This window comes from Acinonyx jubatus, chromosome B2 (genome assembly GCF_027475565.1).
Source record: "Acinonyx jubatus isolate Ajub_Pintada_27869175 chromosome B2, VMU_Ajub_asm_v1.0, whole genome shotgun sequence".
NCBI lineage: Eukaryota > Metazoa > Chordata > Mammalia > Carnivora > Felidae > Acinonyx > Acinonyx jubatus.
In genome coordinates, this window is record NC_069385.1 from 91,626,059 (window position 1) to 91,653,020 (window position 26,962).

At 33.3% G+C, this 26,962-nt stretch overlaps 1 protein-coding gene across 1 annotated transcript in view; it reads left to right on the top strand.

The window, feature by feature from the left end:
- Positions 1-26,962, top strand: part of EYS (eyes shut homolog) — a 1,591,614-nt gene that overhangs the window by 141,003 nt on the left and 1,423,649 nt on the right. Inside the window, exons 6-8 of the mRNA XM_053222617.1 lie at positions 2,284-2,449; positions 12,078-12,217; positions 23,612-23,778. Coding sequence (XP_053078592.1) covers positions 2,284-2,449; positions 12,078-12,217; positions 23,612-23,778 — 473 coding nt within the window. The remainder of the gene's footprint in view (positions 1-2,283; positions 2,450-12,077; positions 12,218-23,611; positions 23,779-26,962) is intronic.

The following is a 26,962-nucleotide window of genomic DNA, read 5'->3' on the forward strand; positions in this document are numbered from 1 at the left end:
AGTCTGCTTCAGGTTCTGTCTCCCTCTCTCCCTGCCCCTCTTCTGCTCACCCTTTGTCTCTCCCTCTCATACATAAACATTAAAAATATATATTAAAAAAAACCCAAGGATTATTTTTTTTTATTTTTAAAATTTTTTTTCAATGTTTTTATTTATTTTTGGGACAGAGAGAGACAGAGCATGAACGGGGGAGGGGCAGAGAGAGAGGGAGACACAGAATCGGAAACAGGCTCCAGGCTCTGAGCCATCAGCCCAGAGCCTGACGCGGGGCTCGAACTCACGGACCGCGAGATCATGACCTGGCTGAAGTCGGATGCTTAACCGACTGCGCCACCCAGGTGCCCCTCAAGGATTATTTTTAAAGCATTAATTCCTCGTGTTAATTTGGGGAGATTAAAAAATAAAATAAGTGAGCATTTCCATGTGAACGTTTTTTAATGCTCATGAGACCAAATAAAATTGATGAGAAAAAATTAATATCACCATGTCATCTGAGCTTATTGTGGAATTTTAGATAACGTCAGAAAGAACCATTCATTCTAGTGGAAATTAACTTCAATGTAAAAGAGAGATTATTTTAGAGTAACTGAGTTTTACAAAAACACTGATTTGGTCATACAAATTTTCTGAATCATTAAATTATATATCTATTTAAATTTATGAGAATTAAGAAAATAGTATTTTAATAGGCAGTGAGTATTAGTAGCCATTTCCATGCGAATTCAGAATGACTACTTTTCCTTAATTAATGTTTCCATGTTATTATTTCTCATTTTTAGTGTTGATTTCAGTTAGTGACATGGCCATTTATTAATCATTATAGAGACTTACACTTTAAGATTCACACTTTGTCTAGCTACTAGGAAATTGTATTGTAAATCCAGGTAAAATGTCATCATGACTTGAAACCATGAATACAAAGAGAATATAGTGTAGTAATTGCATAAAGGAAAATACAGATGTTTATGATTCTTTGTGCTCCATGACTCAGCTGTTCTTCCCTTTGCCAATTTATGGGGATTTGCTCATTGAAAGTCTGGAGAAGTAGCAATTAAACTAGGGTATGCTCTAAACAGAATATATAATAGTCTGCCTCCAGGACTTACATTTGTCTTATTGATATATCTCATTGTAAAACCTCAGTAAAGTAGCATGTATTAAAACTTAATGATGACTTGAGTGTGACTTGAAATTGTTTAAATTTTATTAATTTCATTGTGGATGTAACCAGATATGAATTGTCTTTGAAGATACTAGGGATTACCATAGACAAATCATATTGGAAAATGTGCTTTATTTATATTAAAATATTTTCAAATTATATTAAAAAATTTAAAAACCCAACAAATTCAAACAGTACTTTGGCAATTCATTGTGTTAATCCTGTTGGTTAATGTGTGCTTTAAATAGTGTGTCTCTTAATACCATAGTTACTTTTAAAGTGTAACATACATATATACATATGCATATGCCACAGAAATTGTCCTCTCTTCAGAGAAAAGGCCCAGTTAACTTAGGTCTGTGTGGTAGCTAAACAAGTAGATCTCAGAAAATAGATAATCACTATGCTCTTTCTGCCAGCTGGTTTCCTTCTGGACAAGGTGTGAGTGCTAAGTGGGGCATCTCTTGGACTGTGACGTGCCTTCGGTGAGGGGACCAGTCCTGGGATTCTCCAGAGGCACTGACTGGCCTGATGCCCCAGACCCTGCGGCTCTGTCAGAGATAGTCATTGGAAGGGCAGCTCTAGGGTGGGGCATGCACTGGGTCATGTACGAAGCTCTGGGGTCAGGGCAGAGTAGTTGGCACAACTGTTTTGAATCCATCTGACCCCTGGCATTTGGTCAGAGTCCCTCATGGTGCCCTTCTGGTCAGGGACTCCTGGCCACAGTGGGATCCCCGGATGGTCATCGTGTCTGCCCCACTCTGGATGTGTTCTCAACAGTACGAAATCTCAGGCTAACACACAGCTAGGAGACATATATGTGACGTATATACACACACACACATTCCAGGAAATGGAGGGTAAGGGACTGTTGTAGATTGAGGAATGAGTCAATCCAGCCAAAAGAATATAACATAGGTATTTTGAACATGAACATGAGGAAGATGGTACAGAAAGAGAATTTAAAAGAATAGAAGAAATAAGCAAAAAGTTGTATAAAAGGTATGTCTTATAAACTTTAATTGGTACTTTTGGAAATTAGCTGTATATTTTATAAGCAAAATACTTATAAAACATATTTCAATAGGGTGTATATCATTTTGCATTACTTCCTTTTCTAGTATGTATGTACTTCAGAGTGCACAAGATACTCATGTTGGTTTGTGAAGAATGTTTGCTTAATTCATCTATACCCCTACTACTGTGGAACTATCAGCCATGATATTTGCCAAGACAAAGTCCTTCATCCTCCTCAGTCTAAATATGTGTGGCAAGTGGGATTTAAAGGTAATCCAATATTTTTTATAATTTGCTTGAATCACTGCAAAATTTATTAGGTAAGTATTCATTTTTCAATTATATAAAATATTTTATATCTCAAAACACAAAATAATATAAAAATGCATTTAGTAATTGACCTCTCTGATTTGTTCCTATAATAGACATATGCCTAATACCAACTACATTCCAGGAATTCTGCTTGGTGCACAGATACACAGTCATGAAGGAAACTAGAGCTATTCCTTACTCTTGTAGATCTATTTTTTGAAGGGGAATTATTGGGTACATACAATGATAAGTACGTTATTATAAACTGAAATAAAATGTTCCTATAGAAAGAAATAGCCTCTCATGAAAGCCTATAACCAAAGGAAAAAAAAAGAGAAAAATACATGGGCAATTGGAAGAGTAACTTGGGAGGTAGATAAGGTTTCCATTATTAAATGCCTCTTGAACAGAGTTACAGAGAATGAGCCCAGGGTAGAGAAGTTGGAGAAGAGTGCATTTTAGATTGAGGGAATTATATTTTTAAAACACTAAGTTTCGGGGCGCCTGGGTGGCGCAGTCGGTTAAGCATCTGACTTCAGCCAGGTCACGATCTCGCGGTCTGTGAGTTTGAGCCCCGCGTCAGGCTCTGGGCTGATGGCTGGGAGCCTGGAGCCTGTTTCCGATTCTGTGTCTCCCTCTCTCTCTGCCCCTGCCCCGTTCATGCTCTGTCTCTCTCTGTCCCAAAAATAAATAAAAAACGTTGAAAAAAAAATTTAAAACACTAAGTTTCAAAGGATATAAAGTTTCAGTTATGCAAGATAAAGCAGTTTTGGAAATTTACTGTACAACATAGGGCCAATGATTAACAATACTATGTTATGTATTTAAAATTTTGCTAGGAGGGTAGATCTTACATTAAATTATCCTATCACAAAAGGAAAAAAAGAAACAAAATAAGCAACAAAAAATTGGGGTGGGCAGAAAGTTCTAGAGGTGATGGATAAGTTTATGACAATTGATTTTGATTATAGTTTCACAGATCTATACGTAACTACAAAGACATGCAGTTGTATACATTAAATATCTGCAACATTTTATATGTCAAACATACCCCCCAAAAAGTGGGTTAAATAACAAAAAACAAAACAAAACAAACAAAAATACAACAACAACAACAACAACAACAACAACAAAACCTCTGCTAAGTTAGAAGAGATGAATCCTTTGAAGACCTGGCTGGAACTCTGAGAACAAGAGTAGAGATAAGACTTGGGGAGAGCGCAATGCCAGAACTAAAATGTTGGGTTAAATATTTGTATTTTTATTCTAAAAGGCATAAGAAATCAGTGTAGAGTGGCGCCTGGGTGGCTCAGTGGGTTGAGAGTCTGACTTCTACTCAGGTCATGATCTCACGGTCTGTGAGTTGGAGTCCCGCGTTGAGCTTTGTGCTGACAGCTCAAGCATGGAGCCTGCTTGGATTCTGTGTCTCCTTCTCTCTTTGCCCCTCCTCTGCTCACACTTTTGTCTCTCTGTCTTTCCAAAATGATTAAAGGTTAAAAAATTTAAAAAAAAATCACTGTAGAGTTTGACACATTTAAAAAAATGATCAAGTGTAGAAATAGATTCAAGACAAGGAAATTGATAGTTGTAGAGCAGTCATATTGTGAGGGGATTGAAGATTGAAATACATGGAAGTTCTTGTTTATGGATTGAATACAGAGAGCAAGTGACAGAGGTATCAACAGGAATGTGAGATTTCTGGCTTTCACACTTGAAATGAAATAATTCCAACACATATTTTATCAAATATGTTTCTAATTATTTTATACAATGGCAGTTCTTGTTTCAAAATTGTTTTGATAAACATAATTTTCTGTTCTATGGTTATACTTTGTATATTATTTGACTTAATTCATGCAAATTGATCCACATTCTTAAAACTGTATGACACTTCAGTTAAATCTTTTAAAGACTCCTCTGTCAATGATATTTTGGCATGATAGTTTGCCAACAATCAGAAAATCAGTAGATTTGATATATCTGTTCTCAACTAATGGCTTATTTTATTCAACTGACAGCAGCTGCACTTACAACACTACTATTACATTAAAACAGTGTTGAAGTAAACTAACAATTAGCTTTTTAGACAGTAGACATGATAATTTATTTCATGATGCTCATAAAATGATATTCTGGAGAGTTAACAACCCCTAATGACAAAAATAGTTATCAGTTCATTAAGCAAATCACACGTAAGACCAAAAGTGGTAGAAGAGAGCAATGACTTGTTGATTATTTTATGTTAGTGCTAAAAGGAAATTCAGAGGTTGTGTTATGAATACTTACTATTTTAAAAATGACACAAAACAAACAAGAGCAAACAAACACAAAACAAACAACCACTTAGGTTAGAGAAGTTACTTGATGGAGCTGGTCTCAGGACTATTTAGGCAGTATGTTAGCTCAGTGGTTTTAAACCTTGAGCACATAATATAATCAATCACCTAAGGAACTTTCAAAATCTACTACTGCTGGACTTCCATTACAGAACAATCAAAGTGGAATTGTGGTGAAGTGGACATAGGAGATCTTTAAAGCCTCCCCAAATGTTCTAATGTACAGAATGAGAAACATAATCTGCTGTTAAAGCCAAATCAGTTCATGGACTTCAGTGCCTGCATCACTTTTATACTCTATTTTTCTTTGTCTCAAAGTAGGAATAATGCATGTATACACTTAATTTATTTTAAACATTAAAATTCTTTGGAACTAAAAATGGCTACAGGGAACATATTCACAAAAATAAAATAGCAAATATATTTTTTAGGAAAAATAGGAGGAGTAATAGGAAATCAAATGGTTTGTGGATAAATCATCTCTGAGTAAACATACCTATATGAATGACAAAGTAAAGTGAGTTTACTTTAAAATAAAACAAATACACTTTTAAGACATGAGGGTAATATGACGTCAAAATTGTTCATGCATAAATCAACTTTGAGCAATTATCATCAAGGTAATATAAGTGTATTTAGTCATTATCCTTTCATGGAACTGTGTTCAGAACTTAATGAACATAGCTAATTATTACAAAAAAGATGAAGTATGTGTCTTCCACATCTGAGAATCTAAATTACTTGGGCTGTCCAAGCTAAAGAAGCCAGTGTGATGAAACTCAATAGTCAATAAATAAGTAGAGCTATCCCAATTCCTTTTTAATGTCAGTACAAAGATTCAACAAGCAACTTCTCCCAGTCAAGTTTTCAAAACAAAAAAGAAGTTAGGATAAATTTTAAAAAGTATGTAAATATAATTACATTTTATGCAATACTTATTTTGTTCTGCTTGTTTCTATTAAGATCTCATTTCCTTCTCTTCTCATAAAATATAATTGAAGAGGAACATTAAAATCAAGCTGGTAAATTTGCACGGGGTGCATTAATTTTACCAGTAGTAAAATTATTTTAATTAAGAGATTTTTCTACCAACTAAATGAAGTGTCTTACACGCCCAATCAATTCTTGCCAATATGATTGCTCTACAAAGAAGGGATGATAATTAATTAGAAGAAGCCCCTTCAAGGACAATTGGTCTACAGTGCACAACTTGAGAAAGAGCTGACATGCACTGTTTCTTTTCAATGTCATCATCTATGTTCATTATGTGTGTTATGAGGTTTGAGAAAAGGAGATACTGACAGAGTGGATAATGAGTTGTGAAGTGAAATAAGATAATATGAATTATGGTTAAGAAAAGATGAAATCATAGCAAAAATGAAGAGAGAAGTTCTCTGAATACCTTTCTTTTTTAAAGCTTGTGATCATTGCAGCTTAGTTCACCAAATTGAAAACACATTTACAACATTTAATATGTGATGGTGAAGTATTTTTTTTCTAAGTCAATAACGAGTGCCGTGCAAACCAATATGTACTTCAAATTCCCCCTTTTTTCTTTACAAGTAGTGGCTCTTATTTCTGGTATAAAATATTGTAATAATTAATAATCTGCTCATTTAAATGACTTTTATATTTTGTAATGATTGTTGGGAGAATGGCAAATACTGAATCTCCAAAGCAATCTTGATCAAAAGTACTTTTTCCTACCACACTGCTCCACTTTCAAGTCTTTTGTTAAATACCTGCTGTTATTTCTATTTCCATTTAATAATTTCAGGCCTTAATTCAAGATTTAAAAAAGAAATCTGAGTGTTAAAAACCAAATGTATTTTAGTGCTTTTCACTTATATCACTTATAAAAAAATTGTACAGTAACAGGATTATGTTAATTAATTATTAAATAAAAATAAGTGGCTTTCATATATAGATAAGAACTATTAAAAGATTTAATTGGAAAAACAATTTCCTGTAAACAGCAGTGAAAATATGAAAATACCCAGAACTAAAATTAACAAAAATGTTATGTAAGTTCTACATTAAGAAAACTTTGTATATTGCCACAGTATAGTTACAAAGACACAAAATCTAAAAGAAATTCTAAAAATATACCATGCTGTTGGAAAGGAGACCTAATGTATTAAAGATTTCAGCTCTTCATATTATTCACATATTTATTAAGATTTCAATAAAATAACAACAATGTTCTTGTGTTTGTTTTATTTATTAAAGTCTACCTGGAAAACTAACTAAATAATGCCATGCATACTGTGTAAGAGTACGTTATGTTGGTTATGGGTAGAGATTTAGTTCTGCCAAATAGTCAAGTGTATTATACAGCTTCATTAATGAAGAACATTGTACAATTGCACTGATAGTCAAAAATATGCAAAATACAATGTTCAAATATAAATTCAACTCATGAAGAAAAATTAACATCTAATAAAATTTCCATCTCAATCATTAGGGTAAATAAGAATTACTGAATAATTGGGGTTGAACAACTTGATAATCATCTGGAAAAAAAAGTCTGATTTATATCTTACTAAGCATACCCTGAGTTAAATTCATACCAATAAAGTTTTAAATATAAAGATTTAAATGATAAAAATATCAGAAAAATTTTGGAGAATTACTTTTTAAATTTGGATGGGGAAGACCTTTTATAGCTACCAATCAAAATTTAGTTGCCAGAAAGAAAAACTGGTCACTTGATTACAATACAAGCAAAAATGTCTGTTTGTGAAAGACATCGTAGAAGCAGTCAAATAAACAAAAACTGTTCAGAGGCATAGAAAGTATTCCTAAATGTATGAGAGAGTGTTCAGCGTTACTCATAAAGAGAACAAAGCAAATTTTAAAAACACAATAGGTAGATACTTTTTCAATTATAAATAAATCTGGCAAAAAATTTGAGTGATTTTATGCATTGCTTGTGAAATGTAAAATCACTATAAAAGCTGAGCAAGGTAATTTTGCAATATCCATCAATATTACAAATGTTTATACTTTTTGACTTAGTTTTCCCATGACACACGCTTCCCATCCAAATACTAAGTAATATATGTGCAAGATTATAATTGGAACCAACAGCCATCTGAGGAAAAGAATGACACAGATACAGAAATGATTATATAATACTCCTAGTACTTATATGACAATCTATGAGATATATGACACAGGGAAAAGAAAGGAAGGCATCCAGTAGTGTGAAATTGTGTATACACTAAGCCACCTTTTGATTTTTTAAATAATTTTTAAATATTTTGAAAGAAAGGGAGAAAGAGAGAGAGCCCACACAAAGGAATGGGGGATGGGCAGAGAGGGAGAGAGAAAGAATCCCAAATAGGCTCTTCACTGACAGCCTCACACAGGACTTAAACTCATGATCCATGAGATCATGACCTGAATTGAAACCAAGTGAGATGCTTAACTGACTGAGCCCCTGATTTTTTATATCCATCTCGTAATTATCTCCTTGGAAGCTTTTTTCTATGTTCTTTGCCCCAGTGTTCTGAAATTTCACTATGTTGGGACTTATGTTGCGAATTATAAATTTTTATAAGTGAGATATAATTGCCATTTAACACTATATTAGTTTAAGATATAGAACATAATGATTCTATATTTGTATATATTGCAAAAACAGTCACCACAGGAAGTCTAGTTAATATCCATTGCAATACACAGTTACATTTTTTTTTCTTGTGATGAGAATTTACAAAATTTACTCTCTTAGCAACTTTCAAATATACAATACAGTATTGTTAGCTATAGTCACCATGCAGTACATTAATTGCATCTCCAGGACTTATTTATTTTTTAAGTGGCGGTTTGTACCTTTTGATCACCATCACCTGTTTCACCCATCCGCTACTCCCCTCTTCTGACAACCACCAATCTCTTCTCTGCATCTATGAGTATGTTTGTTTGTTTGTTTCCCCTTTTAGATTCCACATATAAGTGAAATTATACTGTATTTATCTTTCTCTGTCTGACTTATTTCACTTAGCACAATACCCTTAAGTTCCATCTATGTTATTGCAAACGGAACAATTTTCTTCTTTTTTATGTCTGACTGTGTTTGTGCATGCACACACATGTTTATCCATTCATCCACTGATGGGCACTTAGATTGCTTCCATGCCTTGGCTATTGTAAATAATTCTTCATGAACATGGGGATGCATATATCTTTTAAAGTTAGTATTTTTGTTAACTTTAGATAAATATTCAAAGGTGGATTTACTGGATCATATACCTCCTGTACCAATTTACATTCCCATGATTGTATTCTTGTTCATGTGTAAGCACTTGATAAACCCTTTATTTGGAAGCATGTGTCTTTCAGTTTTTAGGTAGTCGCTATATTATTGCATTAATAATTCTTCTTTTCTGTTTCCTATTTTTGTAACTCTAAGTCCAAAAAGTTGATATTGCATCCCCAGAATTGGTCTCATTTTCTCATAATTTCTTATCTTTTCCATTTCTTTTTGTTTTGTCCTATTTTCTAATCTACTCTCTCAATTAAATATATGAGAACTAGTGTTTATTTCTTATTACATTGTACTTTCTAGACATTTTTACTATGGTCTAAAGTTGTAAATTACCATAACATTCCACCTTTTGTATAGACAATATAACTTTTTTATAGAACTCTAAGAATATTATAGTTTTGATTGGTTTAAAATTTTTCTCCTCCATTCAGTGTCTCAGTTTCTGTAAGTATTTTTAATTATGGTTTGTTCTTTCTTATTTGGAATCTTTCTGCCAAATGTTGGATGATCATACTTAATGGCGATGACCTAACAAGACTTATTGGAAGCTTACCATGTGAACATGGTTTTTGATAAGTGGCAGCTCTATAAGAGGGTTGTAAGTTGACAGCTGGCCATTCACTGGGGTAATCCTAATGAGCTTGATATCCTTGATGCAGGAGCCTCTAAGATCCTCTTTCCCCTGAGAATAAACCTTGACAAATATTTGTTTGTGGGCCAGCAGGGAGGTGAGTGATGGGTCAGAATAATTATCTGCATTTGTGATTTGAGAGAAAAGCTGTGTCAACTAATCACCCTGTTGCCAGACTACTATTTTCTCAGACACTTTTAAGTCCTAAAAATCTTAAGATTTCTGCTAAGTAGACAAGTTTGATTTTTTTATAAGTATGCCCTGTAATTAGACTTTTGATTATTGCCATTCTGCTAATTTACTCACTATATTCCCACCATCTTTTCAACTTCTTGAAATTTATTGAAAACTTGCTCAAAAAACAATATTTTCTCACTGTTGCCTCCCTTCTCGTTCCCTGTGAATTAACACTTTTATTTTCCATTACCTCCTTTTTGAGGCTTTAAGAGGAAGAAGGGATGATATTTCAGTCAAATCCAAATGTTTAATCAGGTACATCATTATAGAAAATTCTGTGTCTATAAATTGGACAACTTAAATGAAATAGATAAATTCATAGAAAAACACTAGTTGACAAACTGATTCAATAATACATATAAAATCTGAATATTTGTACAATCTCTAAAGTAATTGAATAGTTTTAAAATATCTTTCCAAAAAGAAAAACACTGAAAATAGATTGTCTTTATCAAAGGTCTCCCAAATATTCAATAAAGAGTTACATCTAATACTATGTAAACTCCTTCATAAAATAGAAAGGAAAATTTATCAATTGATTATATAGGCTAGCATAGCCAAGTTTGAGTCATTTTATCTCAGCACATTGAAGATATGATTTTTATTGACATCAAAGTTACTAATATTTTCTTCTTGTGTGGCTGTTCTGCTGATAATCTCACGCATTGATTAGTTTATGACTAATTTAGTAATAATTTTTATAATGTCAAAAGTTATTAGCAGTTAAATTACTTTGGTAAGGTTGAAAATGTTTGGAACGTTCTGCAAGGCTTCCTAGCTGCTTCTTTTCCAGAGTTATACATAAGATGTCTAAATAAGTTTGCACATGGCAGGAAGATTTCAGCTTGTGAACCATCTCTACTTTATAATTCAGTTGTAAGTTGCATAGCCTACATAATATTTTCTGGGAAGTCATGCCTCACAAACAATAGATTTTAGGTTTGTTAACCATAAGCAATTCTAAAATTGGACTACTTACTAGGATTCTGTGGCAAATATTATCTACCTAATAAATTTTATTGGTCCCTTTACTAGGAGGTTTAGTTATGTTTAAAAGAAACTATATCCAGTCCCCTATGCTGTTTCAGTACCTGGGAATATTACACCATTAATAAAAAATAATAGGTTCTCAGCTTAGCATAATTAGTTCCTTTCTCTCCACAATTCTGGGATATCTTATTTGTTTGTTTAGATTTTGTTTCCAAATCTCTCATTCCCTTATTCTCTGTCTACCAATTATATTAATCTTTTTCTATAGATACTTCAACACATTTATCATAAATATTTTATAATCTTGATATAATTCTAAGTCTGGGTCATCTGTTTTTACTGTTTCCACTTGAATATAGGTCATGTTGTTTTGCTTTCTTGCAATGTCATTTTTTATTGTATCACAGATAGTATGTCTAACAGAGTTCAAAGTAGCTAAATTATATATGTATATGTGTTCATGTGTTTATCTATATCTCTAGTGACACTCTCACATAAGCACCCTCCCTTCTTTTCAATGAGAGGGCTGTGATGAGATACTAATGATGTTTCTATTATAAATATTTTAAGGATGTTTTCCAAATATATTTTCAAATGATTCCTTATGCAGCAATGGATATAAAGAATAAAAGTACTTTTTATGCAAAATGTATTGTATTTGTATGTATTAAGTCATCTTTATAACAATTAATTAAAAATTTATTTGACATTTAGAGTTCAGCCTTATTCTACTTTAGGTCTTTTTCAAATTTAGTATTCTATTCATATAGAAACTTATTTTGTAGTAGATGTTCTCAAATTGATCTTACCAAGTAATATGACAACTGTCTTTTTTAAATTTTTATTTATTAATTGTTGAGACACAGAGAGAGACAGAGTGCAAGCAGGGGAAGGGCAGAGAGAGAGGGAGACACAGAATGCGAAGCAGGCTTCAGGCTCTGAGATGTCAGCACAGAGCCTGATGCGGGGCTCAAACTCACAAACCACGAGGTCATGACCTGAGCTGAAGTTGGATGCTTAACCAACTGAGCCACCTAGGCGCCCTTGACGACTGTCTTTACTAATTTAATGTAAATTTAATTTTGTGAAAGATTATTTAATTTTTCATCCCTTTGAAAGGATCTGAAGATGAAAAATGTGAAGTGGCTGTTGATGTCTACTTCTTTCTCTCTGAGAACTGGACTGAAGATGCTGTCTATGTGAACACATCTGAAGATCTCTATTATGTATTTGGGTTTCTATGTCAAGGAAGAATGGAGGTAATATAATTCCTTATTTGTCTCTTTAACTCATAATATTCTGATTTGAAAAAAAAGCTAAAATTGTTAAATTTGCAAATTCAGTGTTCAAGATGTGTGTAGCTTAAATATAACCTCATATTGATTGAGATTTTTGATTGACGGTGGTTATATGACATTTTGGCTTCTGCACACATGCCGCCCATGGTGCCTTTTGTTATAATTGTATGTATTTATGAATTGTATATTTGTGAGTTTCTAATGAGAAGATTCTATGACTGTAAGGTCAAGTTGCATCTTTTGTGCACATGCTCAGCTCTTGGAAGTCCTCTGTGGCTTTTGAGCCTGTTCTGTGGCTAGGCCTTTCCTGTTCTGTTAGCCCTTAGAGGAGGTTCTGAAGCTATGGCTCTTAACTCTCAGGGGGTAGCTGCTAGGCTATGGTCAGTGTCTGCTTTATCCTTCCTTGCTCATGCCTAACTGTCTAGCACTTTTTGTATTTATAATATAGACAGGTAATAAAGAGATTTATCATTTTATATCTAGTCTTTTTGTGTTCCATTTATGCTACAATTTGCTGACTAAGTCTCTCAAACAGTTGTGATTATATCACCTTTTTGTTTAAAGATCATAATTAAATCTCCAGGATATTTCCAGGGGGCGCCTGGGTGGCTCAGTTGAGCGTCCAACTTCCGCTCAGGTCATTATCTCGTGGTTCATGAGTTCAAGCCCTGCATTGGGCTCTGTGCTGACAGCTCAGAGCCTGGAGCCTTCTTTGGATTCTGTCTCCCTCTCTCTCTTCCCCTCCCCACTCATGCTCTCTCTCTCTCTCTCTCTCTCTCTCTCTCTCTCTCAAAAATAAATAAAAACATTTATATCTCTGGGAGATTTCCAATCTCTGGGTAACTTTACCACTTAAATTAGGGGCCTAAGGCAAGAATTCAAAGAATGGCTCTCTTTTTCCCTACTTCACCTACATCTTATACAAATTAGATAATATTATCAAAAAAATAACAATAAGAAACACAAAATTTTGAATCTTAATTTTATTTTTTAAAATTTATTTTGAAAGAGAGAATCCCAAGCAAGCTCCACACTGGAGGCATGGAGCCCCATGAGGGGCTTGAACTCACAAACCATGAGATCATGACCTGAGCTGAAATCAAGTGTTCGAACTTTAACCAACTGAGCAACCCAGGTACCCTGAATCCTAATTATAAAGAAATAAAAATCCTTTTTGTCAAAAAGATTGGGGAGTTTTCCAAAAAGTTTAGAGAATTAACAGAGTATTTGTAACTCCTCTGTCTGGACACAACCTAGTCTGGTTATTTTATAGAAACAAAAACCATATTATAATTTTATGTTTGATATATTTTGTATAAAATTTTGAGTAAAGATTCATAAACTTTTCATTATAAATAAATCCATTAATACTGAGCTAATATTATAAGAAATAATACAAGTCAGTTTAATTCAAAAAAGAACCATCTAGAAAGGCATTACAAATACAAGCAAACAGATGTCAATTTCTCAGAACTTTTAATTTCATTTATGCTCTCATAAACATATATTTTGTATATATATATGTATGTATATATATGGATATATATATATTCATAAACACACGTATTAAGCTTTATATAGTTTTACATGTATGTATTTAGCCATTCACAGATACATGACTATGCACATAAATGATTAAAGTTTTTTATCTTTAAGATATATTTAACTTTATCAGCACATAAAAGAACATTATGTATTAAATTTACCTTCTTTTAGGAAACAAGCAAGCAAATCATAGATGTCTTGTATACACATTTCTATTTCTCTGTATTCTTTTGAAATAATTACAAACTTGGGGTGCCTGGGTAGCTCAGTTGGTTAAATGTCTGGCTTTGGCTCAGGCCATGATCTCAAGGTTTGTGAGTTCGAGCCCCACATCAGGGTCTCTGCTTTCACCACAGAGCCAGCTTCAGATCCTCTGTCCATTCTCTCTCTGCCCTTCCCCTGCTTGCATGCTGTCTCTGTGTCTCTCAAAATAAATGAATAAACTTGAAAAACTAAAATAATCACCAACTTTAAATAAAATAACTACTTTGTTTTTTTTAGACTCAAGAGAAAACACAAATATACCAATCCGATAACTTTTAGCTGGTATTTTTTCATGATCACACATTTTATATAATTTTGACAACTTTTATGTTAGGCAAAATAAACATAAATATACATGTATAAACATAAATATACATCATTTAACAACATTTGTATGTCTCAGTTTTTCATTCTGTAAGGAAAAAGGATAACTTAAAATTATATTTAGAGATTCTTTGGGGCATCTGGGTGACTCGGTTGGTTAGGTGTCCAACTCTTGGTTTCATCTCAGGTCATGATCTCATGGTTTGTAGATTGTTGAGCTCCTCATTGGACTCTGCACTGACTGTGAGGAGCCTGCTTGGAGTTCTCTCTTTCTGTCTCTCTCTGCCCTTACACTGCTCATGCTCTCTCTCATTCTCTCTCCCTGTCAAAATAAATAAATAAACTTTAAAACATAAAATAAAATTATATTTATAGATTAATATTTGTATATTTTTCTTATTCTAAAATCGCTCAACTATCCAATGATTATTTGTTATTTCAATTTAATATCAGTGTAAGGTCTTGATGTAAACCAAAGATTTGGAAATTGCAATTTGCACCATCATGTTAAGTCCTTTTGGTTTGTAGTGTCATCAGAAAAAACATTGTAGTACATAAATGTAGTAGAACCAGGGGCGCCTGGGTGGCTCCGCTGGTTGAGCATCCAACTCTGGATTTCAGCTCAGGTCATGATCTCAGGGTTGTGGGATGGAGCCCCACATTGGGCTCTGACCTGAGCATGGAGCCTGCTTGAGATTCAGTCTCTCCCTCTGCCACTCTCCTGCACTCATGCATGCTCGCTTGCTCTCTCTCTCAATAAAAAAAAAAAACAAACCAAAAACTAAATAAAAACAAATAATCATAGTAGAATCAATAAGAATTCACAAGACTAAGTGCTTTTAAATGATACCCACTATTAAAAATTCAATTATTTCTATTTGATATTTTTATAATAATAAATAATCTAAAAAAATAATGATAGACCAGATCTTGAAAAGTTATATTAAATCATTCTAATTTGCCTAAAGATTAATTTATTTATTGGGAAATCAAATAAGCTCTTTTTAATATAAGTAAACCTCGGTGTTCATATATTTAAAAAATCAAGACTTTTGAATTTATGCCCAAACTCTAAGGGTGTAATTTTCTTTTCATCTAAAAGACTAATTATATTACACACCAGGTACACATTTTCTGCTTTGTTAAATTTTTGGCAAAGGAAAAACATATAAATGAGGTACAGTTAATCATTTTCCTTTTCCTTTTTTGACTGTTTATCTGAACAATAGTCTTAGAATGTACAAATAATGATAGAAAATGTATTTATGATTAATATTAGTTTTAAAAATTTCCCAAGCAAAAAAGAAAGGAAGAAAGAGCAAAAATGAAGAGATGAAGGGTGCTAGCTTCAGGCAAATATAAAATCATGACTTAATGTTAAAGTTTAATTATCTTCTATCTTCAAAGACCAGTAGAGACTTAAATGGAGAAAAAACTCATTCACACACACACACACACACACACACACACACAAGTTATTATTCCAGATAGTTTAAACAATAACTCATATCCTTAATAATTCCATAGGGGTATATAATTAAAAATCTAGTGCTTATTAATCCCAGAAGTATGAAAATGCAAGAGGGGTTCTTGTGCATTAAACAGAGTAATCTCTTTATTAGACACACAGGACGGAGAGTCTCCTCATGAGAGTTTTTCTCTTTTTGTTCTAATATTTCTGTCAAATGAACAATCTTGTTCATGTCAAAATTTCCCCAGAGTGGCCACTGCAATTTCAGATTGTCCTTTGAGAAATTATAGCAATTACAGAGATGTGTACCTGACTTACAATATAAAGGGAGAGATGTGTGGTGTTGAAGCCTGTGAGACTGAGAAGACCCCATGAAAACTTAACATAGGTACATAGGTGCCTGTTCAATGTCATGTCTCTAAAACCTACCAAAGAGCAGTCAGTCTAAACTGATACCCACACAAAAGTTTTTACAAGATTTTGGAAAGGTGACTCAAGGAATAATTTGTTCAAGGAATGCAGATAGCAGTGATTTCTGAACTCATTGTTTATTTAAGTCATCTGGATGATGAAATTGTGGGAGCAATACTTGTCCTCTTACAGTAGACATACTCTTACACTTAGCAGAGGAAGTGATGTTGAAAGAAATTTCCTTTCTCTCTGGATCAAATTGGATCACATAATCAAAGGATTCCTAAAGTGTTTTCTTATTCTTAAGAGGAAAAAATAAATAAATAGCATTTGGGAATGTGATGAAAATAAATTGGAGTTCAGACCTAATACTATACCTATGTCACTGTCATAGTTGGAGAGACAAGTGTCCAATGGTCCCAGAATAGTGCACCACTTGCAGTCTAGGGTTGTGAACTTTGTTATTGAGGGTATTTTAATTAGATCTTTGCAGAATTTTGTGTTTGTTCACTGCTGATCCTCCAAAAGACCACTAGACTGTTCTGTTGATCAAGAGAAACTAATTCTCTTAGATTTAACATAGTAATGGAAAACAACACCTAATAGAGTCAGTCTTACTAGTGTCTCAGAAGGGAGAATTTATGGAAGGATGTTAATATGCTCTAGAGCCTTACTTGTAGGGAATGGTTAGACAGAGGATGCTTTTAACACAACGTGGAAGAGGGACACCTGGGTGGCTCAGTCGGTTAAGCTTCCTACTTTGGCTCAGGTCATAATCTCGCGGTTTGTGAGTTCAAGCCCTGCATCGGGCTCTGTGATGAAAGCTTGGAGCCTGCTTCGGATTCTGTGTCTCTGTCTCACTCTGCCCTTCCCCCACTTGTGCTCTGTCTCTCTCTATCAAAAATAAATAAAATTTAAAAAAATAATAAAAATAAACGTGGAAGACACAGAGGGACACTAAAAGTTGGAATAAGAAAGACCTTTACCAAATTTAATTATTTCAATATTTTTTACTAGGTTTAAGTCCAGATAAATTTGAACCAGATAAATTCATCCAGATATATATTTATTTAACTAAGAATATGACCAAGACATTCTTAATGTTCCCCTCAGCTTAACTGAACTTTAGATAGGCTTCTTCTTGACTATAGATCCCTGACCTCCTTTTACTTGGAGCATTTACTTCATAAAATTTGCAACAGTAAGTTCTTTATCTGCTTCTTTGAAATATATGCAAATCTACTCTCAGCCTCTGGCCAGTTTTAGGGGACAGGAAATGTCTTCCTCAAGGACCTAGGAACTATTTCTTTCAAATGAAAACGTTGAAGGAGAAATGTAAATGTTAATATCCAGTGAGAGAGTAGGAGCCTAACTGCAGTGGGTACCAGTTAGCAAACACAGAAAGCCTCCTAACAAACCAAAACCCTTGCAAACTCAAGGATAGCTCAGTGAATGTACTTTACACATTTCATTGATCAATCTCTCCTTTAATTTCCTCCAGTACTTTTTCCCTAGCTAATACCAGCACTTAAAATCTTTCCTGTCTTGTTTCAGCAAAGTTGAGTTCCATCTCTCTCTTCTTTTGAAATAGTTTTGAATAAAGTCTTTCTTGCTTTTTGAACTTTGGTGCAATTTTTACTTTGATGAATACTTTCCTAAGAATCCAGGTTTCTACATATCTTATAAAGAAGTCACTTGCTCCTATAGGTGAAGTCTCTTTCCAGATCTGTTTCATTAACAAGGGTCAAAAAATGGTAAATATGTCTTTTAGGTCTTAGACTTTCTCCCCTTTAGAATCTCTTTACTAAGTAACTCAACTAATATAATATAGAAGTAGAAAAATAATATATACAAAAATATGATTTTCCATGAAATGACAGCATTACTTAGTCATTTACTTATATATACAAACCATTTTGTGAAGTATATTGTGAATATTGTTCATGTAGCTTAAATTCCATTCAGCCAAAGTTAATTTTGAATGTAGTATTATGTTAGATACCTACATCAGTAATAATGAATTCCCATAAAAAGTATTTCCATAGGTTTTGGGGCACCTGGGTGACTCAGTCGGTTAAGCATCCAACTCTTGATTTTGGGTCAGGTCATGATCTCACCATTGTGGGATCAAGCCCCACATATGGCTCCATGCTGGGTATGAGCCTGCTTAAGTTTCTCTCTCTCCCTTTCTTTGTGTCTCTCCCTGGTTGCTCTTGTATGCATACAGTGCTCTCTCTCTCTCTCTCTCTCTCTCTCTCTCTTTAAAAAAAAAAAGAATTTCCATAAGTTTTGTTTTATTTCTTTTCTCCTTGGGAAGAAAAGATCATCCATTGCCAAGATTTATGATTGTATTACAAGCCCTCATCAAACAAACATTATTTAATTATCAAGAATAGAGTAAAATCTTATTCCATTTTTTATGTACATTTTTAATATTGGATGTTTGTGTAATTACAAATGTTATTGATTGTCAATATTAATAATTGTAATATAATTATGTTTATTATTATAAGTTGATCATAATATATTATTAATATAATAGTAATAGTAATCATATATATATACATATAAGTGCTGAACTTTCAAGTAATTTCTGTTACTCTTATCTTGGGCATACATGAGTAGATTTCAACCATTCTTTCTTTTTTTTCTCAGAGTCCCTTGAAAATTTGATGAAGGCTAGGAACAGTATCCTGACAATAACTTATGCACAATCACAATGTTTTGCACAAAATTTCAGAGGTTTGAGGAACTCTTTTAAGTAGATTTCTTGATTTCCCATATATTCAAAAATTAAGAAATCTTTTCTCTGGATGTGTAATGTAGATTCAGATTTGTATGTACCCACTGATAAAATTTACTGTATTATAAGGTTTTTCTGAGAGACTTTTTCTTATGCCTAAATTTAATTATAGAAGAGTAAAATTTTGTTAGAGGACTAGACTATATGAAAGGATGAGAGACTCTGTTGAAATATCAAATTAAGAATTTTTCAATTGCAGGAATTACTTGCAAGAGTTGTTGGATATAGTAAATAATTTCAGTAAAGAAAAATTAATCATCTTCAACATATAATAAAAGAGTCTTAACAAAGCTTTCAATGTAATTTAGGTGTTCATATGATAGCCCTTACAGAAAAGGATAATATTTTTTTGAAATATTATTTTGAGGAATATTTACTAGCCAAGTTTTCTTTTAGTTCTTTCACATTTTCCTAAATCCCAGAAATAATTATTTTGAAAATAAAGCAAAAAATAAAAGTGTATATTTATAGGAAATAATAGTTTGCCATAGTCTGAATTCTGCACTATTCCTTGTTGTTAAAACATTGTTTTCTTTCTAAGCTTTGATTATGTATTATTTAGTGACCTAGATTGTTAATAACTAAAAATAACTCTTTAGTGTATGATATTTTTCTCTTCATCATAAAACAGTAAAGTATGCATTCTTTTGTATTTTTCAGTAGAAATAGAGAATTAAGCATATACAGATCTTCACAGACTCTAGGCTTTGAGTGTGTTTAGGTGGTAGTGTTTACTTTTCTTCTTATATTGTATTGAATCATCCCAAACTATACGGAAAAGATGCAAACAAACAAAAAAGCTATAGAAACCCAATATTTGAGAAGCAATAGTTCTTAGAAAATTTGCATGAGCCAAAGGATCAATCTATGAACTCTTGACTAGGCCCCTGAAACAAACAACATAACCAAATGGAAGATGGGGCAGGTGTTACAAGTGGAGAAAATAACTGCAGAATCTGCTGTCAGAGATACAGGGTCAAAGTCTTAATAGCAAGAAGGGGGTAAGCATATAAAATGTCTCTGTCCTGAGGCACTATATTGACTGTGCAGCCTAGTCTTCTTCCACTATTTTGAAAACCCATGTAATTTACTCCCTGAAAGGAGTTTAATAGGACTGTGCATGCTTTTTATTTTATTTTATTTTATTTATTTTATTTTATTATTTTAATCTTTTTAGAGAGGGAATGTGTGAACAGAGAGAGAGAATATTAAGAAGGCACCACACTCAGTGTAGAGCTGTTCACAGGCCTCAATCCCACAACCCAGAGATTATGACCAGAGCCAAATTCAAGAGTGGGACACTCAACTGACTGAGCCACACAGGCACCCTAGGACTGTGCATGCTTAAATTACAATGATAAACATAATAATATACAAGTACAATACAAAACATAACACCCCCAAAATGAATGATCCAATTAAAAAATGGGCAGAAGACATGAATAGACACTTTTCCAAAGAAGACATCCAGATGGCCAACAGACACATGAAAACATACTCAACACCAATGATCATCAGGGAAATACAAGTCTAACCACAGTGAACTATCACCTCACACCTGTCAGAATGGCTAAAATCAACAACACAAGAAACAACAGATGATGGTGAGGATGTGGAAAAAGGGGGACCCTCTTACAGTGTTGGTGGGAATGTAAACTGGTGCAGCCTCTGTGGAAAACAGTATGGAGTTTCCTCAAAAAGTTAAAGATAGAACTACCCTACAATTTAGCAATTGCACTACTAGGTATTTACCCAAAGAATACAAAAACTCAAAGGAATACATGCACTCCAATGTTTATAGCAGCATTATCTACAATAGCCAGATTATAGAAATAGCCCAAATATCCATCGACTAATAAATGGATGAAGACAATGGGCTGTATATACATAGAGTGGAATATTATGCAGCCATTAAAGAAATAAACTCTTTCTATTTTCAATGACATGAATGGACCCAGAAAGTATTATGCTAAACAAAATAAGTCAGAGAAAGATAAATGCCATATGTGGAATTTAAGAAACAAAACAAACAAGCAAAGGGGGGGGGGAGAGAGAAAGAGAGAGGCAAACCAAGAAACAGTTTCTTTTTAAAATATTTATTTTTTTAATTTATTTTAAGAGAGAGAGAAAGAGAGCACATGCATATGTGGGGAAGGAGCAGAGAGTGAGGCAGAGAAAGAATCCCAGGCAGGCTCCACACTATTAGTGCAGAGCCCCATGCCAGGCTCCATCTCAGGAACCATGATATCATGACCCAAGCCTATATAAACTTGAGCCAAAATCAAGTCAGTCACTTCAACAACTGAGCCACCCAGGGTCCCCAAAACAGATTCTTAACTATAGAGAACAAACTGATGTTTGCCAGAGAGGAGGTGGGTGGGGGGATGGGCTAAACAGGTGATGAGGATTCAGGAGTGCATTTATTGTGATGAACACAGGGTGATGTATGGAAGTGTTAAGTTACTATATTGTACACATGAAACTAATATAATGTTGTATGTTAACTAACTAGAATTAAAATACAAACTTTAAAAAAAGAAGAAAAATATAAAAAATATTGTAAAGCTTATTACAAGAAATCAAGAAAAATGTGATTGTGTGTGTGTGTGTGTGTATACAGAACATAAGAGGGATTGGATTTTAGAATAAGATTAATTGTATTGCTTTCATAATTAAACCAAATCAACTAAAAAGAATTCAAAAGTAAACAAGATAATGGAAGACATGCACATTCAAATTGTCCAATACGATATCTACAAAACTGTACAGACCAACAAGGAGTAAAAACAAAATCATTAATCACTTGTGTTTATGTATATTCCACTTCTGGGTAATTTGAAGTTTTGGTATTTTGTATTTTCTAGTCATGTTGAAGAAGGAAAATTTGTATATTGTATTTTTATATAGTATATCAGAACAATTGGTGAATTTTAATAAAATTTATTGGTTAAAATATATAAAAGTTAATTTCCTAATTTGATAATTTTGCATATAAAATATTATATGAAAATATAATATCCTTGTTTATAAAAATGACACGCTAATGTAATTCAGGATAAAGTGCAATCACAATAATAGTATGTTCACATGAATGTACATATACATATATTATTATACATATATATGGAGAGAATAATAAAAGTGTCATAAAATGCTAATAATTATTCTTATGTAAATGCTAATTTAACTTTAATTTTGTAGGCAAATTCTAACAGGGCCTCTTTAAGAAAATTTACAACAAATACCCTCTGCATATAGAAAATGATTATGCATTCAAACAGTGAGGGATAAATTTTTTTTCCTAAAGTATAAATACGTAGAGATTCAGACAAATATAGAGAAAGCTTAGAGATTCATTTTGTATTTTAGCCATGAGTTAAGGGTGAATTGCATTTGAAAAAAAAAATCTATCCATGTCAAAGAGATCGTCTCCTTCCCAGTAGACTAAAAATTATTAAGTGATATGAGCTCCAAATAGAAAAATGGAGAAACAGATTATCAGTTGACTCTTACCCAACAGACTAGATCTGTATAAATCATTTATCTATCACCAAAGGACTAGACCATGAAACTAAATTTCTAATCATTGTAGCCATTGATGGGAAATAAGTATAAACAGCGTAGTTGGAAAAGATATGCCTGTGTTTAAGCTGTCCATGAGAGTTGCACTTCCCTGGCAACAAACTTTATGTACTCCTTTAAGGTAAATACACTGGACATGTTTGTGGAAGACCTCCAAAATGGTTAAAATGAAATATATTTTTAAACAGGTAAAATTATGACTTCCATGCATATATGAAATAAAAATGTGTTAAAGATTTTATTTAATTCATTTTTGTAAGGGATACATTAAAATGTTATATCAATCCAATAAATGAATGGATGAATTCAATGAATAAATTCAATAAATGAATCCAATAAATCACTCATGAAGAAAAATTATTTAGGGATACAGAAAACAGTTTTTCCATGGATATGGTTATTAGTATAATGCTATTTCCATCACATCAGTTAACATGTAAGCTACATCTAAAAATTTTTTAAAAAAATTTTAACGTTTATTTATTGTTTTGAGACAGAGAGAAACAGAGCATGAAGGGGGAGGGTCAGAGAGAGAGGGAGACACAGAATATGAAACAGGCTCCAGGCTCTGAGCTGTCAGAACAGATCCTGACGCGGGGCTCGAACTCACAGACCGTGAGATCATGACCTGAGCCGACGTCAGACGCTCAACCGACTGAACCACCCAGGCGCCTCTATAAAATTTTGATACAAATTACACTAAGATATTTTAAAACAATTGAATAATAGATGTTGATTTATTTTACTTTATACAATTTATGTATTCCTGTCAATAAATAAACTATGACTGTTTAAAACTGATTTTGATATTAATCAAAACAGTTTATTTTACCTTTGCTAAAGGAATACATGAATTTAATGCATAAAGGAAAGCATGAAATTCAAACTTTGAGATGATTGTAGTATTGTAATGTGATGAATATTTAAAAAACTCTTTTTTTTAAATACTTTATAGATGCATGCAAATGAATGCAATTGTTTGACTGAAGAAGGCAATAAGGGATATTGGTGTCTATGTATTCCAAGATGGCCTGGAAAAACGTCTCTGGAAAATACAACTGATTATCAAGAAAGTGGGTGTCAACATGAAGCTATTTATAAAGATGAAATTAATAGATCCAGGTATTTATGAATCATTTGAACAAAGAATATCATCTCCTTATCAAAAAGTTATAATTGTACTGATAAGCCATAATTGATTTTTTAATGATTCAACAATTCCATGCATTTCTACTGCTCACTAAGAAAAGTATACTCTTAATTACATTTATGAATTTCACATAACCCTCTCTCACCCCCCTTCTGGCAAACACAAGTTTCTTTCCTATATTTAAGAGTTTTGTTGTTGGTGGTGGTGGTGTTTGTTGCTTTTTAATAAAATTGTTTATTTATTTTTGAGAGAAAGAGAGGGTGGGAGAAGGCAGAAAGAGAGAGAAAGAAAGAGAGAGAATTCCAAACAGGCTCTGGGCTGTCAGTGCAGAGCCTGACATGGGACTTGAACTCAGGGACTGTGACATCATGACCTGAGCTGAAACCAAGAGTCGGATACTTACCTGACTGAGCTCCCAGGTGCACCTGTCATTGTTGGCTGCTTTTTATTTTGTTTGTTTCTTAAATTCCCTATGTGAGATCATATGGTATTTGTCTTTCTCTGACTGATTTGTTTCTCTTAGCATTATACCTTCTAGGTCCATCCAAATTGTTGTAAATGGAAATATTTCATTCTTTTTTATGTCTGAGTAATGTTCTGAGATCTCTCTCTCTCTCTCCCTCTCTCTCTCTCTCTCTCTCTCTCTAATGCCACATCTTCATTATCCATCTATCAATGGACACTTGGGTTGCTTATATATCTTGGCTATTGTAAATAATGCTGTACTAAACACAGGGGTTCATATATCTTTATGAATTAGTGTTTTTGTTTTCCTTAGGTAAATACACAATAGTGGAATTACTGGATCATATAGTAATTCTATTTTTACGTTTTTGAGGAATCTCCATACTGTTTTCCAAAGTGGCCGCACCAGTTTGCACTCTCACCAACAGTTACATGAGTTTTCCTTTTTCTCCACACCCTTGCCAATACTTGTTATTATCTTGTGTTTTTGATTTTAACTTCCTGAATTATTTTATAGTAATTAATAATAATATTTTTTGTGTAAAATGATTGATATTTATATCTCAAACATATGCATATGTACTTATTATATATTATTTACATAATGTATATTATATTCTATTATGTGTAACAACATTAGCAACAAAGGAAGGACAAAAGAGAACAAAAGAGGGTAAGAAAGACATGTAGTAATAAATTTTCTGTATCACACAAGAATTAAATTAGTATCTGTGATATATTAAGTATGTGGTAGATCTGGTATATTAAGGTATATATGGTAAACTCCAGAGCAACAGTTAAGAAAATAACTCAAATAATGTAGTAAAAACAGCACTATAGATACTAAAATTTGCCCCAGAAAATATTTACTTCATACAAAAGTAAGTAGTATCAGAATGGATATATGAAAAAGACATGAGATATATGGATAACAAAAAGGAGAATGACAGACATAAATAAATCCAACTATATTAATAATAATATTAAAATAAAATGGATTAAAAATCCAGCCAAAGGCAAAGATTTTCAGGTTATATAATTTCTGGATAAACATAGTATATACCATCCATAGGAGATACATTCTACATTTAAATGTACAAATGGGTTGAAAGTAAAAGGATAAAAAAATATATAGCATTCAATCAGCAATCATTGAAACTTGGGTTATCTATGTTAATATCAGACAAAATAGACTTTAAAAGAAAAAAATGGTTATTGAGAAAACAAACAACATTTTATAATTATAAAAGAATCAATCCATGAGAAGATGTAGCAATTATAAACATATATGTACTTAACAATAGAAATTCAAAATACATAAAACAAAAACTGACAGAATTGAAGAAAGAAATGGTGAATTCAACAATAATAGTTGGAAACTCCAATACTACACTTTAAGTAGTGGATGTGACATTTGGTAGATGAACAAATATATAAAACTGAGGAACACTACAGATAAAGTAGAACTGGCAGACAGCTATAGAACACTCTATTCAGCAACAGCAGAATGGCATTCTTTAAAGCACATTGAACGTTTTCCAAGATGTTAATACTAGCTGCAATATATTTAAAAGGATTATGATAATAAAAATATATTTTCTAACTACAATGGAATAAAATTAGGAATCAAAAACAATAAGGTATTCAGTAAATTCATAATATGTGAAAATTAAATAATATAGTCCACATAAATCAATGAATCAAAAAGAAAATACAAGGAACATAGAAAATCATTTGAGATTAATTAAAATAAAGATATGGCATGCCAAAATTCATGGGATATAGACAATGCAGCATTTTTTTTCAGTTTATTGATTTGCTTTGAGAGAGACAGAGTGAGCAAGTAAATAGGGTAGGGATAGAGAGAGAGGGAGAGACAGAATCCTAAGCAGGCACCATGCTGTAAGCATGGAGCCCTATGCAGGGCTCTATCTCACAAACTGTGAGATCATGACCTGAACTGAAATCAAGAGTCAGATGCCTAACCGACTGAGCCATCCAGATGCTCAGGTGAGACAGTATTTAGAATAAAAATTATGGCTTCAAATGCTTATGTTAAAAAACAAAGAAGATCTCAATCAATATCCTCAACTTCCACCTTAACGTAATGGAAAAGGAGAAAACCAAATCTAAAGCAAGCTCTAGTTTGCCTCAGTGGCATCTGTACGATTCCCTGGTGTTGCTGCAGGGAGGGAGTGTCTCCACTGGCCTGATCTTCTTTCTAATCACCTTCTAGGAGTCATCTATGTGGTTAGGACTGGTGGGCCAGGTGAGTCAGTCACATCTGGAGAGGCCGGTGGTACTAGAGGTGGTGAGGCCTTAGGACTAGGGGCAGGCTCCAGTGGAGTTTCAGCAGCCAGGGTGGCTAGAGGCACAAGTGTCAGTGAGGGGTAGAGTGGGGCATATGACAGCGGGGTTCCCTCAGGCTTCTGCAGCAGTATAGGTATTTCAGTTTGGGGCCAGCATTTGGAGGAAGCCATGACATGAGCCATCATAACGTTACAGTTCTCTTCAATACAGACTTTTAGCCAAAGTGGCTGGGATAAGACCAGTTCTTGCCAATAGGCAATGCAGGAAAATTGGTTGGAGTGGCCTTGATCCCCCACAACGACCCTCAACACTTGGCCAACTAGTTCCTTATCAAGTGAGCCCTTGAAGGGGCAGCCGACCCTGAAAGATGGCCAATTTCAC